Source organism: Notechis scutatus, chromosome 6 (assembly GCF_049901735.1).
Source record: "Notechis scutatus isolate UNSWTSFEM ecotype Mainland chromosome 6, rNotScu1.2, whole genome shotgun sequence".
NCBI classification, from domain to species: domain Eukaryota; kingdom Metazoa; phylum Chordata; class Lepidosauria; order Squamata; family Elapidae; genus Notechis; species Notechis scutatus.
In genome coordinates this window covers 83,383,097-83,402,462 of record NC_142014.1, presented here as the reverse complement: position 1 = coordinate 83,402,462, position 19,366 = coordinate 83,383,097, and the positions used below count along the sequence as shown (strand labels likewise).

Sequence of the window (19,366 nt, the reverse complement as noted above, 5' to 3'; positions counted from 1 at the left end):
CCCGCCCGGCTTTCCTTGGGCCTTCAAGCTGACGGCCCCCTGGGGGAGGGTCCATGTGCTCACCAGCCCCCTGCCCTTCTATGGAGGAGGAATTTGGCAGAGCCCTTAGCAGGAGGCAGGTTTCTGTTGGCGACTTGTAAAAATGGGGGGGACAAAATCGGGGGTAGGCCGGGGATCTATGGGGGTCAGTGAGGGCCCCTCCCTCTAGCACCAGGAGATCGAAGCAGAGCCTGCAAAGGATCTGGCTGGGCTGCCCTGGAGGGAGGCTCTGACCCTCGGAGGCATCTGGCACCCATCTCTTCCCCCCCACCCGCTCCAGAGTCCCAGGTCTGAGACCCCCCTGGGTCTGGGGGTTGCCCACAAGGAGGGGAAGGGGGCGCCCTCCTCCAAGCACAGCCGCTCACCTGGCTCAGCCTCCCTCCCCCAAGGGGCGCCCTGCTCTGCTGTGGCCAGGCGGAGTGGGAGGAAAGCAGGCGCTCAGTTTTGGGGCAGCCAATGAGATCAGGGAGATTCTCCGGGTGGCGACTCTGGACCAGTTCTTAGCTTAAGATGACGCCCTGAAAGTAGGAACGGGTTTCATCTTAAAAGGGGCTGCCGGGTCTTCTCCGATGTTAGGCCAGGACTGTAGGGAGCGAAAGCCCCCCCCCCCCGAAGACACCCAGGTGCAGAAGGCTGGGGGTGCAGGGAGGCCACCTGTGACCGGGCCCCCTTTCTTTGGGGGGGGTCCCGAGACCGGCCCCAGCCGGGAACCCCTCCCCGGGGCCTGGGCTTTGCAAAGTGTAGGGACCCCCGCCTCCTGTGGGTGTTTTGGGTGCAGCCGCTCTGCGGTTTGGGGGGAGAGGGGAGGCTAAGGACTCGGGGTTCCTCCCCACCTGCTCCCCGTCCTTCCCCAGGAAAGCAAAAGAAAGGCCATTCGGTGTGTGTGTGTGTGTGTGTCTCCAAGGGGGGAAGCAGCAACTCCAGTCAGGGCCTGTCCAGCAAGAATGGAAGACTTCACACGTGTCCCCGGAAGCCGGTGCAATGTTGCCTTTCCCCCCTTCTGTCCCCCCCACCCAAAATCTTTTAACATTCAGAACTTCTCAAAGGAACTTTAGAAAGAGCCTCTCTCTCTTTGCCCCCCCATTCATTCAGTCACTAAAACCTCCCACAAGCATTGCAGGAAGGAGCCCCCAGGCCCCCCCCCCCCCAGCAAGATAGAGCTTCGGTCAACTGTTAACTAAACAAGGTGGCTATAGATATATAGAGATATTGGTTCTTTTTTTCTTCCCTTTTCAAATATATAGCTGATTAAAAAGATGCAAAAATGGGGGACTAGGACGGAGAGGGGGAAGAGAGTTCCTGCGGTTGGGCACCTTCTCCTTGGGAATCACCCAACCGACAGAGAGATGAAGAGACCCCTTCGACGTCTCCCACGCCCCCAAGCCAAGCGAAGCCTCCCCCTCCCCACCAGGGCTGCCCTTCGCCTCTCTTTGCGCCCCAAGCATGCTTCGATCCATGCGACCTCAGCCCCGCTTGCAACAGTCCTCCAGGGGGCAGTGCCCGCTCTCCGTGGGGCGCCTCTCCCGGCCTTCTCCTCCTCCTGGCCCCGCTGGGTCCTTGCGGGGCAGGGCCCGGGGCTGTGGGGGCAGGAACTGGGCTGGACGGGGCCCCTCCTGAGCGAGGTTCCCACTTCTGCCCCTGGACCTCTCTCAGGAGCTCCTGCTGACCTTCACAGGGAGAATTCCTCCAGCAGCAGGCGCTTGGGTGCCAGTCAGGCTCCCTGCGGCCAGGGCACCGAGCCCCTTCCCCCAAAACCCCCACTGGCCGGTCAGCATTGGGCCTTCCGCCAGGCCGAATGCAACGCAAGCAGCCGCAGCAGCACAACGTACGCTTCTGGTTCAGGCCTGGCTGGAGCCTTGCAACCCCAGCGCAAGGACCCCCTTCCCTTGTCCCTCCGGCCTCCCCTCGGGGCCCAGGCCACGTGGGCAGGACCCGCTGCCGAGGGGTTCTCCAAGAGGGGAGCGCGCTCCTTCCCCAGAACCGCCTGTCCAGCAGTGACTCTCTTGGGGAGGGGTGAGCTTCCGCGGCCCACGCCTGTTCCTGAGGAAGGGAGTCTGCACCAGGGGGCCCGGGGGGATGAGGGGAGAGGAGGGGCCTGCTGCCCCACCCCCGGTCTTTCAGTGCAGCAGTCAGAGCAGGGCAGGAAGAGCCTCCGGTCTACTGGCCTAGCAGGAACGGCCCCGCCTGCCCCTGAGTGACGCGGCTCCAGGAGAGGAGCCCGGGCTGCCCAGATGGTCAGCTGTCTGCCAGCTGCTTGAGTGCCCGCTCAATGTTCATGCGGTGCCCCACCCGCGTCACCCCCAGCTCCACAAAGTCCTCCTTGGTCAGGGCGGGCAGGTGGGTGCCCTCAATTTCATTGTCCTCAAATTTGTCTCGATGCTCCACCAGGTTAATGCTCTCCAGCCAGTCCCCCACGTCGTATTTGTTCCAGAGCTGGAGGGGTTTCTGCATGAAGGGCCGCGGGGGGTGGAGGGAATGCAGGGGGGGCCCCGGGGAAGGGGAGGGGGAGGGGCGGCTCCGGGCACTGACGCTGCGCACCACAAAGCGTACCTCCTTGGGTTCGTGTGGGATGGAGAGGCTGGAAGATTTGAGGATGGTGGGCGGGGTGAGCCCATAGGGCCGGATGGTGCTCAGGGGGTCTGTCCTATCCAGGGCAGGCTTTACCGGACTGGGAGTGCGGCGGGTCACAGGGTAGCGGCTGCCAGGACGCACGGTGTAGGTGGTGCCGGAGCTGCGCTGGGAAATGGTGCTTAGTTCTCCTAAACTACTGAAAAGTCTGTGAAGACAGAGAGAGAGAGAGAGAGAGAGAGGAGGGAGAAGCAGTGGTGAGAGAGGTGCCCAGACATAAAACAGGTGCACACACACACACACACACACACATTCCCCACACAACCAGCAAGGCCACAGCTTCTGCAGAACCCGCCGGGAAGATACTCCTGCCACCCCATGAGGTCCTCTGCACAGGTCCTTCTATGCAGGCTTTCTCCCCAGACACAGGGAGTTTGGGTGGGTGGCTGACCCTACCCAGGAATCAACACCCCCTCCAGCTTTCCAAAGCTAACATTAACCCCCTAAGCCCCCCAAAGTCCTTAATTCCTGCAGCCCACAACCTCTCCCTGCAGCCGAAGTGGGGATCTGGGCGGGGAGAAATCCTCCCTGGGGAGGATTTGTTTGAAATGGGATAAGCGTTTCCTGCTTAAGCAGCGGGCTGGACTAGAAGACCTCCGTCTCTTCCAATGCTATGATTCTGTTACGGTTCCCTGGTTCAGCTTCATGTCCCAAGGTGCAAGAATTTGCCTGCCTGGGAAGGAGGGTGGCTAGTTTCCTCCTGGTGCTTTTTATTAGCTCTGGAAGCCCCCCCTGCCCCCCGGACCCTGGCAGAACTGAAGGTTTGCTCCGTGTAGACCAAGGGGAAGAAAAGGGGATAGTTAGCCTTTCTGAGAGAAGGAACTGCGTTCCTCGTGGTCTGGGCCTGGGCTTCCCAAACTTGGCAACTTTAAGACCTGTGGACTTCAACTCCCAGAATTCCTCAGCCAGCTGTGCTGGTGTAGACTATTTCCCCAGACAAAACAAAATAGCTTGCACCTTTTTGTTAAAATGTGTGGTGGAACCTGTAGCTGAAAAGCTGGAGAGGGCAGAATGAAAAGAGGCTCTAGCATGGAATCCCTGCAGGGGAAGAGCCAAAAGAGACCTGACATTTCCTCCCCCCCCCCAAAATCCCTGGAGGGCTTATTCGGTTGTCCACAAGAGAGCATAAATAACTCTGGTGAGATGGCAAGAATAGGCGAAAGGGAGGAGGGATACTTCTCCGATCAGTTCATGGTGCCGTTCTGGCAAGTGTAGCACTCGGGAGTGGAACGGATGGGCTGGAAAGTGAGCCGCTCTTTTCTTAGCCTGCCCTTTTCCAATGTTGTGAGCCCACAGAATGAGCCAGGGATCCAGCTGTGTTTGGCTTTGGCTGACCAGGGAGATGCCCTCCTTCTGGACCCCGCTCTGCTCATGGCCTGCACTGGAAGATCCCTTTTCTTCCTGGCCACCTGGAACCCGTTAAGAACCGAGGTCTCCGGGGCACAAAGGGTAAGGAAGAGAGAAGACCTGCCCCGATTCTGGGGACGGAGGGCTGAAAGGCAGAGGGGCAGGCAGGACATGGGCAGCTGGGGCTGCTCGAGGCAGTGGGAGGACAATGAACCATTGGAAGGGCCCCCCCTCCAGACGTTGTGGCGGCTCCATCCCTGGAGGCTATTGGTCTGAAAGGGTATAGGGTCTCCTGTTTGATCAGGGGGGTGGACTAGAAGACCTCCAAGGTCCCATCCAGCTCTATTCCGAATTGAAGGCCTGAATTCTGTGAGTCGGCGTAGAAAAGGCCTAGTGGTTGGGGACTCCTCTGGTGCTATCCTGCCCCTGGTCAGAAGGCGGCACTTCCCCCCTAAGGGGGGTGGGTGGGAACTGCCTGAGAAGAGGCACCCGAAAAGACTGAGCCAGTGGGAGGAAGCCCACCTGGCTCTGGAATCTCCTCTTGCACAGGAACAGCAGCAGCTGGCTCAGAAGAGGAAACGAGGCCAAGTAGGTCCTTGACCCTTGGGGATCCTTGGATGTGGACGAACGATCTGGGCTGGAGCCTTGGGAAGGCAGCAGAACTGACCCCCTGCTGTCTGACAAGATATGGACAAAAATGTCCTGAACTCGTTCCTTTGCTCAGTTCACCTGTCCTGGGCACCCCGGCGCCTGTTCCTGTGCAGGAGGGATGCAGGATGAAGTGACCAGCAGCAGCTTCTAAGGAACTGGACGCCATGTCCTTACAACGCAACCAAGCTCTTCGCAAGGCCAGCTTGTCTCTTGATCGGTGGTGAAATGCTACCGGTTTGGCCCGGTTTGGCTGAACCGGTAGTAAAAAAAAAAAAAGAGCTCAGATGATCAGCTGAGAGAAAGAAAAGTGCAGGATCGGCCCCCCAGCCCCCCGCTTTCCCCTTCTTTCTTCTCTCAGATGACTTCCACACTCAGCTGGTGCGTGGAAAGCTGCGTGAAGTGCGCAATCACTGAAACAGCAGAGACATTGGTAGAATCCCACCACTGCTCTTCATCAACAAGTGGCCTTCAGACATGGCGACGGCCTCGAGTTTTCCAAACTGACAAAGGGTAGCAGTCATAGAGCGTCACGGGCTTCAAAACCCTTGATGGGTGGCCTTGTGGGGGGCAAGGAGAGGAGTTGCTACCAAGGCAACAGGTGAAAGAAACCCGAGTCTGGGGCCGACCTGTAACCAGAGAAAGCATCTCACACAAGACACCCCCCAATTCTCAGAAAGACGAAGGAAGCCGGGACGCGTGTTCCCAGTGGAAAGATTCTGTCGCTAGAACCTTAGACTAGAGGTGATAATAGCATTCATGATTTGGTTTCCTATTTGGGTTGCCTTGAACTCTCTAACAGCTGCTGGAAGGAGAGGACAGTGGGGCCTTCCAGGGTGGGAGCCCCCAAGAGGCCTCCGGTTTGACACTTTGGCAGAAGGCCGTCTGATGGCCACCTGCAGGCTCTACAAGGCAGAAGGCCCCACTGGGCCGGGATGAGGCACCAAGGCCCAGGCCTTCTGCCCCATCCCTTTCCTGCTGCAAGCAGAAGCTGGAGGTGGCCCAGCCGTGTCCACCGGCCAGGAAACAAGAGGGCAATGTATGGAAACCTTCAGCACCTACGGCTTTCCAAGCACTTTCATCGCCTTCAAGTGGATTAGTCCACTGTCCTCCATAACAGAGACGACAGCGCTCCCTTGTAACGGATTAAGTGGGACCTCCTCTCTGCTTCACGGACTTTGCACGGAAGTATTTGTGCATTGGCCTGTGAAAAGTACGTTGCTTTCCACAACATGGAAAGTCAGGAAAGGAAGAAATGGCTACGTTGAGAGGAGGGTCTTCTGGAAGCTCTGCCAGATGCCTTCAAGAGGAAAGGCTCCTCAGCTTGCGGTCTCATTAGCAGACATCTCAGGGCCAGCCAACGCTCAAGAAGTCATTTGTTGGCTGGCTTCTCTCTGTGGACAATGAAGAATGACCCAGGTCCACGACAGAGCAAAGAATGCGTTCCCTGGACAGCAGCCCTTCAATGAACGTGGCTAGGAGGACGGCTCTTCATTCTTCAACAGTCATGGAAGGCATTTCTCCGGTGGAAGGCCTGGCAGGCCAGGCAGGCGGAACAAGCCTTGGACTTTGGTTGGCTTGGGACGGACTCAGGGTGGGGCTTGGAGCCGAGTTGGGTCCATTTCTTCTCAAAAGCTTTCTTCAGTCCGTGCTCGGGCCTTTTGTTCCTAAGGGCTGGGAGCCAGGGCATAAGACTGACCAGTGTGATCTTCTGCGGAATTAGCCGTTCTTAGTTGGCCAGGCAGGGACGCTCTTGGCTCACTTGGGGGCAATGGCCATTTCCAAGGACCACAGCTTTGGTTGAAGGAGAAAACCCGTTTTCATCATGGCAAAGTCTGAGGTTTGGCTAATCAACCTAAAGCAACGGCGGTCAAGTAGAATGAAGAGAAGCCCAAATCTAAAACCCTCTGCTTGCCGGAAGTGGTGGGGAACTAATGTCCTACAAGGGCTCCTTCGGATCTGCTTGCTCCCAGATAATTCCTGGGTTAGCCTTAGCAGGGAAGGGGGGGCTTGGCAGAATTCCTCCCCGGGATCACAATCTTCCTGACAGCTTTGTAACACGGGAAAAATCCCAGCGATTTGGAAGGAGCCAAATGAAAGGCAGATCTTCGTCCTAAGTCCAACGGCTGCCTGTGACCTCCCCACCAGATGAGCCTCACCCGGCCTGACCAGTCGCTCACGTGACTCACTGACCACCCAAGACCTATAAAAGCAGAAGAGAACTGGAAGAGGACCCTTCGATGTCCCCCAGCCTGGGGACGAAGCCTTCAGAAACCAAACAAGAAGCTCGGGAAACAACACCCCTCCCCCCAAGAAGATCTGCCTGTTTGGAAGACTCCTCCTCTCTCCCCGTTGATGGTCAGACGTGAGGCGATGAGAAAGAAGCTCCGTCTCCAGACAGCCTTTTAATACAGGGCAGACTGAGAATTTGGGAACGTCTCCTCCAGCTGAACGTAGAACCCCGAAGGACTTCCCAGTTTGGAGAGCATCTCCTCCTCCCTGTCTTATAATATATATAATAATATCATAACTGACAAACACTGAACGGAAAGTATAATCCTCAATCCGCTTTTCTTTTCCCAAAGTCTTCCCAGCTGGCTTTTTCTAGAGGAAATGAGCACACTCTGGCCAAAGTCAGGCACTTTTTAAAATTCAATTTGAAATACTAAAGAGTAAATAATTTGCTTCATGTTCCCACGTGGACAAAAAACCTCAAGAATCCACAATGTGGTGTTGCTTTAAACCTTTTCCTTGGAACAAAATCGGACATTCCGTTGTAGGAGCAAGAACGGACTCAGCAGAGTTTTTTTATTTTTAAAGGGCTGAATCTGCTGAATCCCGAACTGCATTTCTTCTCTCTAAGGACCTCAACAAGAACGAGGCGGTGGCAAAGTGACGGTCACTTCCGTGGCTGAATATCCCCGGCGGACACCATGTGGTGGGTGGAGTAGTTTAGAAGATGCTCAGCTCTGGAGAAGGGAGAGTCAGAACACAAGGAGGGTGGCAGAAATAACCCCGTTCACAAAGGGTGTGCTTGTGTGTCACGCTTTACAAAGACAGACGTTCCGGCTGCCAGGAACTCCAAGGCTCTCCGTCGCTCAAGAAGAATGTAGGGTTTTTCCTCCAAGGTTTTCGAGAAAAGACTTGGCCACCGATTGTCCAAGATGATACAGGCTGTCCTGCCACGAGCTTGGAAGACCACCCCCCTCAAGGTCCCTTCCAGGCCTAGGATTCTACAGGAAAAGGCCCAGACCTGTCCGGTTACAGCCATCCTACCTCACCCTCACACTCGGTGGCCTCCAGCTAAGCCAGATAGGGGTGTGTGTGCGTGTGTGCGTGTGTGTGTGCTTTGCCCATCTCCCTTGACTCTTTTCCTCAAGACCAAAACTTCTTCTCAGCTGGTCTGTTTGGAAACGCAAGAAGACGAAAGCAGCAACAGCAGCAGCAGCCGAGGAGAAGACGCGGCCGAAGCTCAGGCTCCGCTCCAGAGTGGAGACAAAACATCCGTCCAGGACCTCACAGGAGGAGATGGAGCTCACGAAGCCTCAGGTTCACAATGGATGAACCAAAACTGGGGGGGCGGGGGGCGGGGGTGTGTGTTCCATCTAGGAGGGCTTAGCCAGCCGCATGGCGGTGGCTCATGGGCAGAACTTTGATGGCCGGGCCCAGCTGTGGACTTGGGTGGACAACTGTAGTGAACCCTCCGGGAACGAAGGTTGGGTCCACTGTGCTGATAACATGCAGCAAGACCCACCGCCAGCCTGAGCGAGAGAAGCTCCTCACGGGCTTCCTGGTGGCCCCCGGTGTGCCCAGAGTCCGGATGGTGAAGAGCAGCTGCTCAGACGGGGACACGAGGAGGACCTCCGGGGAACATCGCAGTCACCTGAGGCAGTGGGATCCCCCCGGGGGGAAGAGGCCCCCAGGGGTCAGGGGCCTTGGGGTTCTTCCTTGGTGGGAGAACAGTGCTGGGTCTTGCATGGGGCTGCCCAATCCCCCACCCCACCCCCAAAGATGCCTTGGACCTCGGCTTCAAAGGCCAGGCAGCACCCCCTTTCCTGTCTTCCTATCCGGGCCCCTCTTTAGGCCGGAGGATGGGCCTGTTGCGACCAGTGAGGCCTGGAGGCCGGGAGACCCCCCCCTCCCCCGTTGCTCCTTGAAGCCGGCCATGCCAGCTGAGTAGCAGCCCTGGCTTCACCCGAGGCCCACGTGGCATCCGGCTGCAGACGGGCACTTCCTCCTGGGATTCCGGGGCACAGAACATCACCAGACAGATACCGACATGCTGGGGAGGGACGCAGCCACACAGGCCCTGCCCTCCCCCTCCCCGCAGCCCCCAGCCAGCCAGCCAGCCCCCACCCCGCACACACAGCAAGCAGCAGCAGCAGCAGCAGCAGGAGGACAAACGGAGGGACGGACAGGAGACGGACATGGGGTTGCTATGAGATGAGAACATGCTCACTTACACAGCTTGCCCACCCTCCTGAGGCCTGAGGCGGTGCTAGACAGAGCGGCCGAGGCATGCAGATGGCAGAGCAGGAAGAGAGGCAATGAGAAAGAGGTTAGCATCCGTCCAAGGCGCTGGGAACCACACTGAGAAGAAGGAAGAGACTTGGTCACGGGCTCCACTGGGCTCCCGGCCGCTCCCAGAAGCCCCCTCCTGCCGGGGGTGGGGGGGGGAGAAGGGTGCAGGTGCCGGGCTGACCTTGGGCTCCACGGGGGCGCACCCTCCCCCCCTCCCCGAAAGAGCTCCCTCGCCTCCTGCCAGCACTGTCCACCTGGCCAGGGAAGCGAGCGGAGGCCGAGGGCCCCGGGCCCCAAAGAGTTCTGGCAGGGCCGGTTCAATACCCGAGTCCCATTCCAGATGTTCACAACCACAGATGTTCAACAGCCAAAGCCGCACATGAAGAAGCCACTGTGAAGCTCCAGGTAGAGGGGAGGGGCTGGGAAGCAGAGAGAGAGAGAAGGAAGGAGAATATGGGCTTTGGGGGGAGCAGGTCCAAAGGGGAGCAGGGCGCCTGCTGAGCTCCCCAGAACAGGCAGATTAGGCCAGAGGGCGGAGGCAGCGAACCCCGTGAGGGCTGGAGCCTCTTTGAGGGGAGCAGGAATGCCTCTGGAAGGACACCCCCTCCCCCGATTCACCCAGAGCTCTGCACTGCTGACCGGGAATCCCGGCCCAAAGAGCTTTTGGGTGTTTTGGGGCTCCACAGGATGCAGGGCGTGATCTCCGAGCGGTTTGCTAAAATCGTCCAGGTGATATAGAAATGCTGTAACTAACAAATAAATCGGCATTTCTGAGGGCAGCCGGGGAGGAGAAAGGCAAAGAGGGGGACCCCCTCCTCCCACAGCAGGTCTTCCAGGGGAGAAGAGGCTGGGGGGGGTTGGTCTTCCCCGCAGGGTTTTCTTCTTCCTGATCCCTCCTGGGACGCCCTTCTACGCCCCCGCCCTCGTGAACATGCAGGGCCCGTGGTGAATCGGCCCAGTGGGTGAGCAAGCCAGGATTAGTAAGGGATTAGCGGATGGATGGCGCCAGCCTGCCAGCGATCGGTCGGTCGTGAACGCATGCCATGACTTGTGACCAACAATGGCCCTCTTACCCCGGATCCTTGTAGGCAGTGCACACACTCTGGGAAAGCCAGTTTTCCTGGAGGACGAGAACTAGTCCCTGCGGGGGGCTGGGGGAGGGGGACCCCAGATAGCAACAGCACTTGAGGCTTATATGCCGCTCCCCGGTGCTTCACGGCCCTCTCTTCTAAGCGGTTTATACAATATCGACCCCTAATCATCTGGGTCGTCATTTTACTGGCCTCGGAAGGATGGAAAGCTGAGTCGACCTAGAGCCGGTCAGGATCGAACAGCTGGCAGTGAGCAGAGTTAGCCGGCAATGCTGCCCTCTAACCCCTGGGCCACCAGGGCTCCTCGTCTGGGGATTTGGCTTTTGCGCATCATGAGACGCGTTCCTGGGCCCTGCCAGAGGCGTCCACGGCGTGGAAGTCACGGAGAGGGAAACTCCAGGCCAGGGAGGAGGGGGGCAGCACTGGCCCCGTTGGCCTTGATGAACGGGCCCCGTCCAGAGAGGGTCCCTGCCTCCCCCGTCAACCCACCAGCTGTGGAGTTCAGTCTTCTTTGGCCCGGCCTGCCAGGAATGCGGGGGAGGGGGGAGTCCCAACCCACAGAGGGCCCCAGGCTGGAGAAGGCCAGTGGGACAAGGTAACTCCCCCCCCCCCCCAAATGTGTGCTTCAGTGGGACTCTTTCCCAGATTTCTGGCCTGGGAAAGTCCCATTGAAGCACACAGGGGGGGGGGCTCTGTGCCTTTTGTAAATGGGTCTGGAAAGACCCCCGTTTTATCCAAGTCACAAGCAGCTCAACCTCAAACCCCTCTCACTGCAGTGGCCATCAATGAGATCTTCATTTGGAAACAAGGAGCTGCCACCAGGTCTCCCCAGGAGCCCACTTAGCCATGGAGTTTATGCCCAGGCAGAGCATTGGGCAAGATGATCTCTTGAGTTCCCTTCTAGGTTCCCGTGAATTCCTAGAGAGGTTTCTTGTGTGTGTGCGTGTGCGTGTGTGATGGTTAATGGTTGTGCAGTGACCTTGCAGAAGAATTATTGGTCTGGCATGGAAATCAGGCCTCTGGATAATTTAATGTCTTTAAATTTAACACGCAGGGCGAATATGCTCTCAGCCAGCAAGGTTTCTCCAAACGTGGCCCCTTGAAGACTTGTGGACTTCAACTCCCAGAACTCTGTGCTGGCTAGGGAATGCTGGGAGTTGAAGTCCACAAGTCTTAAAGGGGCCACGTTTGGAGAGTGCTGCGCTAGACCAACTGACGCAAGCAAATAGAGCGCGGGAACTCAGTGCTGCTGCCGTGTCTCCTTCTGACCCCTGTGGCCAAAGCACATTTCCCGGAAGTCCCTCCTCCAGGCTGGCATCCAACAGGGAGAGAAGAAGCTGCCTTAAGAGATGCCAGATTGCCCTCCATCTGCCCACCTTTGGGATCGCCAGACCGTGGGGTGGGGGGTGGGGGGGTGGCAACAAAGCCTACAAGGAAATTGGTAAGGTGTTAATTGCCTTAGTTGGAAGCTCCGAGCAGGATACTACAAGTTTCAGCTGAGGATTATTTAGCCAGGACACAGAGAAAGAGGAAGGTTTACCCTAGAGGCTAAAAGGCTTAAAATGGTTTAATTCTCTTCAGGGTCTTTGTCAGATCTGTAAGAATACAAAGCAATGGTGGGTTTTGGAAACACAAACTCCATCAATCACATCCCCTTCCTCTTCTGTCCTCCTTCCTCCTCTTCTCTTCCCCCCCAACCCCTCCCACTAGAGACAGGGGGCAGGTTACACACTTCTAGGTAAATGGGGAGGGGGGGGGAACGGACACCCCGACTTGAACTCAGGTGAAGCTCTGGGACGTCCAACCGTGGCAGCTTGTAAGGCTTGTGGGCTTCGACTCCCAGCATCACTCAAACAACCAAACGTGCTGGCTCAGGAATTTGGGGAGTTGAAGTCTGTGGGTCGTGAAGGGGCTGTAGCTGCCCCCTCTTCTATGCAGTGCCACAGGGGTCTCGAATGGAACCGGGGGGGGGTCCACCCAAGCGTGGTAATCCTTCAGTTCTGGGGGAAACGGGCAGGGTCTCCTCCTAGGAGTCTCCAAGGTTGAGGGAAGGTGGCCAAACCTGCCCACGCAGGAGACGGTGGCAGAGGAGAAGCCGCCCTGCCTTTCCCTGCGGAGGTCGGGGATTTCCTGCTCTGGGCCCTCGGAGGGGGCTCCCCGGCTCCTCACCCCCCCTGGATTCTGGGCCCTCGGAGGGAGGGCTGCACTCGGGGGCTTGGCGAGGGGGTCCAGCTGGAAAGGCCTCCTGAGAAGGAGATCTCGGGGCACGAATTTGCCTCGCCTGAAGCGCTCCGTCAAGAGACCTCACTGAAAGAATAAAAGCGGTGGGATCTCGGCTGATCGCCTTTGGCCAAAGGAGGGGAGGGGAAGAGGGATCCGTTTGCTGGGGAGGGGAGGGAGAATTCCGCTGAGATTTCATACAAGGCCCGGGGGGGGGGGGCTTGGCAAATCGAAGGCAACCTCTGCCCAAAATGATACGGACTGAAGGAAGGACGTAAAATAGGCTCCACCGGATCCTCCGGTCACTCCTCAGAGATGAGATCTGGGGGCGTGTAATAATAATGGCAGGAGAGGTGTGTGTGTGCGCGCTTGATCCGAAGCCGCAGATGCTCCGTCACTGGAGGCTTTTAAAAGGACCCCGGAGACCCAGAAGGGTGCAGGGCAAGGGCGTCCAACCTTGGCAACTGTAGGACTTGTGGACTTCAACTCCCAGAATTCCCCAGCCAGCGTGATAAGGGGGTTGGACTAGAAGACCTCCGAGGTCCCTTCCAAGGTTGTTACACTGGGATTCCACTTCTCCCTGGGGAACCCAACCTGCTTTCTTGCCTGGCCCACTTTTCCTCTTCAGGGGTTCATGAATGGGGGGGGGGGCTCCTTTCACTCCCTCCTCCGCAAGAGGGTCCTCCCCCCCTTGACCCACAAGGCCCCTCCAGGATGGGTGCCGAAGGGGCGAACCCCAGGCCTGAGCAACGACACATTGGGGTCCCGAACCCGAGGCTGGTTGAGGCCTTCGGCTCACGCGGGGTCTCCCTTGGCACCGACTTGCACCCATCTCCACGTGGCTAAATAAGGGTAGTCCTCGACTTACGACTGCAGAGGAGCCCAACCCTTCTGTTAAGTGAGTTTTGTTGCCCCATTTTGCGACCTTTCTTGCCACCGTTGTTACGTGAATCGGTGCAGCTGGTAAGACAGTAACCCCGTTGTTAAATGAATCCAGCTTCCCCAGTGGCTTGGCTTGTCAGGTTGCAAAAGGGGACCCCGGGGCACTGCAGCCGTCCTAAGTAAGAGTCAACGGCCAAAGGTCTGAACTTGGATAACGGGGATGTGGCCGAACTGCTGGTCTGTGAAAAAGGGTCCTAAGCCCCCTTTCCCCCCAGGGCCGTCGTAACCTTGAAGGGTCACAAACAAACTGTCATAAGTTGAGGACTGCCTGTATCTAGGAAACCAAGGGCCCTTTTTAGGCCTGGGAGGCAGGGCAGCCCCGTCGCAAAAGGAGGCCCAGGCCACCCGCATCCGCTGTGTGAGACGGGAGGGAGGAGGAGGAGGAGGGAAGGCTGGTTTCGCTCTTCGGACGGTGACCCAGTCCTGACGTTGCTCGACTTCCATGGGGCATGGCGGGAAGGGGAGGCCCAGGGGGTGTGTGTGTGTGTGTGTGTGTGTGTGTGTGTGTGTGTGTGAAAGGATGAAGCCTCTGCCTGCTGTAGGGCTCTCGGGGGCCCAAAGAGCAAAACTCGAAAGCAAACCTGGAACCGCAGAACTGGCCGAGGAGGAGGAGGAGGAAAGGGACAAGTGGGAGGGGCTGAGCGTTCTTCCCAAATCTCGCCCCCGGCTGAATCTACATGGGGACCAATCCTAAAACGTCATTCTGGCATCTCCCCGGAAGGCCACCAGCACAGGGTTTCGCTGAACCAGGGCCCTCCTGGCCCAGGAAGACGGACGCTGGGGAAGGATTGGCGACCAGGGTAGGGAGGCCCCTGCAGCCCCCTCTCGGTCTGGCTGGGCGGGGGTCTCTTACCGTGCTGCCACCACGGGAGGCTTCTTCCCAGGGTCGAAGACGCCACCGGCGGGTTCCTCCCCCAGGGAGCGCGTGTCCTTGTTCAGCTGCTGCAGCCGGGAACTCAGCTCGCTGATCACAGTTGGTTTGTCATCTTCCGGCCCCTGGATGGGCCTGCTGTCCAGGGGGTCCCCCCACAGCTTGGACCTTCGCTGAAAGAGGTAGCGTGGCCGGCCGACGCTGGCGGAAGCCAGGATGGCCGCGTGTTGCTGGGAGATGAGCTCGCTGTCCGAGGACTGCTTCAAAAGAGGGTCCCTGAAGGTTACCGGCCCCTTGCTGGTCTGGGACTTGAGTTTCGGCTTTGGAGGCACTGGCGGCTTCTCGAGTACAAAAGTGTGCCCATCCGCAAAGGAGGTGTAGGTGTCGGTGGGCTCCCCGCTCTCGGAGGACAGCGTGGACATGCTGGAGACGGTGGAGATGGTGCTTGTGGTCTCCAGGTGATGGTCACTTGAACTCCTGGTGTCCACCTCTTCCACGCCCGAGTCTGCGGCAGACTCGGGGGCGGTGGGGGCATCAGAGGGCTTCCCTGAGGGTGTTCCACCAGTGGTAGAAGGAAGGGCTGCTGCCGCTGGCACGGATGGCGGGGCGATGGCTGGAGCAGCCAGTTGGCTGATAGGGGTGCCAGCGGTGGTGACCAAGACCCCGTTTGCAAACTCGTCGGGCGGCGGCACCAGGCCAATCTTCGCCAGCTCCTCCCTGGTCTCCTCATCGCTGGAGGACAGCTGAGCGGGCGGCAGAGTGACCGTGTACGTCTCCACTTCCTCCTCCGAACTCACTTGTCCGAGAGTCTTGCCCAAGGCTGGGCTGATGGGCACCTTCCCCACCGGGCTGGGCTGGGCCTCCGCCACGGAGACGTCCCCCGGCTCTGGGCCCCCCTCTGGCACGGGGCTCTTCTCCTCCTTCAGGTCGAAGCCGAGGTCTTGGCCGTTGCTTGTCGCGTGCACCATGATGAGGCCGGCCGTCTTCTGCTGCGAGGTGTCCAGGATGCTGAGGATCATGGCCTTCTTCTCCTCCACCTTCTTCTCCTCCACCTCCTTCACCGGGGTCTCGGTTCGGGCCTCGCCCTCTTTCCTTGCGCTTCCGGGCATCCCCCAGAGGCTCTGGGTAGGGGTCAGAGAGCCGGGGGTGGCCACCTTGGATCCCGGGGAATTGGCAGGAGACCCCCGGCCTTCCAGCTCACCCCTCTCTTGGTCTTTGGTTTGGATGTCCACGAACAAGGGTGCAGCCCGCTCAGAGTCGGGGCTGTGGATGGGGGTGGCCACTCTGGAGGAGACCTGGGTGGAGAGGGCTCGCTCTCTCGCGGCCAGCGCCAGCGCCAGGGGGGAGTTGGGGTCGAGGGGCTTCCCCGTCAGGGGGTGTATGAACGTCGAGGAGGAACTGCTGAGGAATGGCTTTAGAGCCGAGACGGGGGAAGGCAGGAGGACGTCCCGGCTCCCCAGCAGACGCTCGTCGATGGACCGGGATTGCTGCAGCGATGGCATGTCTATGGTGGGGGGGCTCCCCTCGATGGCCCCCACGGAAAGGAAGACAGTGGATTTCCGCTTCTCGTCAAGACGCCGGTCGCGCTCCTTCATGGCCCCTGGGGCCGCCGTGGCAAAGGGCAGGCTGGCGGTGTCCACTTGCTGGGAGGGGAACTCCATCCCGCTCAGGCGGTGGCCCCGCCGGGTGGGGGAGGGCTCCCGGGCGAAGCCCCCTGCCATGGAGAGCGCCGCCCGCTCCTGCGCGTCCTCCACCTGCAGCTGCTTGACCAGCGGGCTCTTCTTGCGCTGGGGCTTGGTCGGGGCAAAGAGGCTGACGTTGAACTGGCCCATGTTGGCATAGGGGTTGTCTGCCCCGCGTCCCTTCCGCTTCAGCTTCTCCGGCGGGGTGGCCGAGGGGCCTGGCCGGGGGAAGTCGGTGGGCTCCACGGGGATGTGGGAGGAGTCTTGCAGGATGATCATGGAGCGGGCCCGCTTCTGCCGCTCGGGGTAGGGGATGCCGGCCCTGGCCTGGTCATACATCTCGGCCGCGCTGATCACCGGGGGCAGCCCATGCAGCTTGGCCTCCAAGCCTGGCTTGAAGCTGGACCGGACGGTGTCGTAGACCCTCCCTGGGGGTGGGGGCGGGGAGAAGGTGGGGGGCGGGCCCGTGTCAAAGTAGTAGGGGGAGGGGGGAGGGGGAGGGGCGGTTTGTGGTGGGGGCGGGATGCCGTGGCCCTCTCGGACAGTGTCTTGCATCGATGTACTCCGGGAAAACTTTCCATCCATTAGGGAAGCCGCAAATTTTTCATCTTCGCCTAAAAAACAGCAAAAGAGGAAAAGTTGCAGCTCCTTCGGGAGGTCAAATGAGGCTTCTCCCCCTCTGACTGCCAGTCAAGCAGACCACAAAGCCTGCAGCCGAGGCAAAGCTTGGGGTGCCCGCTGGCAGCTTCACCGTAGGCGGTTGGAATTGAGGGGTCCTGGGTGCCCTTGGTTGCTTTCTTGCAGACGTTTCATGACCAAGCTAGGTAACTTCATCGGTGCTAGAGGGGAGTAAGCAGCCTAATCAAAGAACCAACGAGAACACCCCCCTCCCCCAAAAGAGTGGCAGGGTAAGCCACTAGTATACCAAGAGCAAACCACACTCCCTTCGAGCCCTGGTGACGTTACCTAGCTTGGGTCATAAAACGCCTGCAAGAAAGCAACCCAGGCTCAGAGACACACCAAGGACCACCACCACCCATTTCAACCCCGAGCCACAAATATTCTCCTTTAGAGGTTGGCATTCTTGAGTCAGGAACCGGCCTGCAGCTGCAGACCGATGCCCAGGACTGCTGAGCGGGACAGTGCAGAGCAGGCCGGCCGACGTGCCTTGGAAGTCGGGGAAGGCCAATAAAGGGGGAATCATTTTCTCTTGCAAGGAGCCCTTTGCACCCTGAGCAGGGATTCGGATTCCTCTGGGGTCTGGCATCCAAAGAAGGATGTTGCTAAGCAGGACCAAGACAGCTGCGTCCTCTTGCCCAGGGCAGTGTAATGCGCAAAGGCCCCGTGGAGGACACCCCGTGTACAGTTGCTGCCCTGCGCCTTCTGGGCTGTGGTGGGCTGGGCATCTCTAGGGTGAGGGGTGCAGCCGCAGCCTCTGCAGCGCATGCATTCAGATTGGCCAGTGGCCTCGTAGGCTGGGGACCCCCTCCCACTGCCCTGCCTGCCAGCTGCGCATGGAGGTCATGGCACAAATGGTAACACGTATATGCCACTTATACACAGGAACCTTGCTGCGATGACACACTCCTTCCTCGAGCAGGCTGAAGAATTATGACCGCAAGGGAGCCCAAAGTTTCCGTGGCTGAGTGAGACAGTCGCTAAGTGAGTTTTGCCCCCTTTTATAACCCTTTTCTGCCACAGTGGTTAAGGGAATCACTGCAGGGGTTAAGTCAGTCTCACGGCTTTAAACCTGGCTTCTCAGAGAGTAGCAAATGGGGCTCACGTGACCCCGGGAAATGGCGACCGTCATAAATATGAACCAGTTGCAAGCGCCTGACTTTTGATGGGGATGCTGCAACGGCCAGAAGTGTGAAAAACGGCCATAAATCACTTTTTTCAATGCCACTGTAGCTTTGAATGGTCACTAAATGAGGGATTGTCCGTCAAAAACCCTGTAATGAAGTCCCCGATGTGTCCACTGAAAGGAGCTGTCTCTGTATGCAGCCACCAGGCATGACGGGGGGAGGTCCTGGGGAGGGGGATGCAGGAAAGGGTTGGATTCTGCCCCTTAAGGATTTGGGGATGAAGAGGGATATCCTGCCTCTCAACTCTGGCTCCCAACCGAACGACCAGGACATCAAAACAAGAGCAGAGCGGAAGAAAAAACAGAGGAAAACGGACAATCATAGACATGGACGAAGACCCTCCTAGACTTGGAAGGGTTCTGGGAAGGGGACTTCGGGGGGGAAGAAGCAGAGCAATAGCAGCCCACCCACCCCACCAGGTGGGTGAATCTATAGGGCAGCCAGTGCTGCCAATGCCCACAGCCAGACAGGGCCCTAGGGGGCAGAGGAGGTGCCCCTGCCAGCGTCCTGTGCTCAGGTGCAACTGGGCACAGGCAAGGCACTCTTTTACACCGGGGCTCTGCAAACTTGGCCCCTTTAAGACTTCAGGACCAACTCCCAGAATTCGCCAGCCATGTCGGCTGAGGAATTCTGGGAGTTGAAGTTCCCACACCTCAAAAGTTGCAAAGTTTGGAGGCGCCTGCATTATGGCAAGCACAATCCTTGGGCCCAAGGATCAAACTGCAACACAACCAGTTCTGCATTCCTGTGTGATGACCCGGAGCGTATCCAAAATATAACAAAAACCAAAACATAAATAAAGGTCCTTTAATGCCTTCAACTTGGCTTCACTGTTAGTTCACAGTTGAAGATTAAACTATTTTCAAAATAACATTCCAAACGAAAGAAACACAGTTCAAATTCAAAGAGCCGATAATGAGGCAAAAACCAAAAATAAACCGCACTGAATAAAGTTCCACGACAGACCAGGATAAATAATTACAAACTTCAGGAAGATAACCAGGTAGTCAGTTGGAAGAACGCCAACCAAGATAAACCTCATCTAGGAATAAAGCACTAATTGGTCTCCAGCGTTTGTTAGCATGCAGGTCCAAACTCTTATGCAGATCTCACACCTGCAGCCCATGAAGAGGATCATGGCCCTCTCCTCCTGAGTAGACCAAGTTTTTCCCTGATCCTCTCCTCCCTGCGTGCCCTAGGATGGGTAGGGGATGGGCCTGGGTCCTCCTCTGACTGCCCAGCCGGCCTCTGCCCTTCCCCAGCCTCCTCCACCACCTCTGGAGCCTCCCTTCCACTCCCTGTCGGCTGTTCCTCCTCTCCCTCGGAGTCAGCCTCCACCAGGGGCAGCATGACACTGCTTGAGACAATAAGGACCCCCTGGACTGCCCCCCCTTCCTTCTCCCCACACCACCTTCCCTTGGCATCCCTTGTGTCATGTTCCTGGTGGAGACTGAGGGAGTGGAGGTGTGGCTCCGGAGATTGTGGAGGAGGCTGGGGAAGGGCAGAGGCCGG

The 19,366-nt window shown here is 58.3% G+C and overlaps 1 protein-coding gene across 3 annotated transcripts in view; it reads right to left on the bottom strand.

Moving 5' to 3' along the window:
- Nucleotides 1–1,194: 1,194 nt before the first annotated feature.
- The window catches only part of SHANK3 (SH3 and multiple ankyrin repeat domains 3), a 264,751-nt gene continuing 246,579 nt past the window's right edge, over nt 1,195–19,366 (bottom strand). For 2 of the 3 annotated variants that reach the window (XM_087969020.1, XM_087969021.1), the window contains 2 exons: nt 14,290–16,603; nt 1,195–2,815 (listed from right to left, as the gene is read on the bottom strand). In XM_087969020.1, the coding sequence (XP_087825146.1) occupies nt 2,275–2,815; nt 14,290–16,603 (2,855 nt within the window). In that variant the 3' untranslated portion in view covers nt 1,195–2,274. Of the gene's footprint in view, nt 2,816–11,814; nt 11,870–14,289; nt 16,604–19,366 lie in introns of all 3 variants that reach the window. The other variant, XM_087969022.1, reaches the window with a different exon arrangement.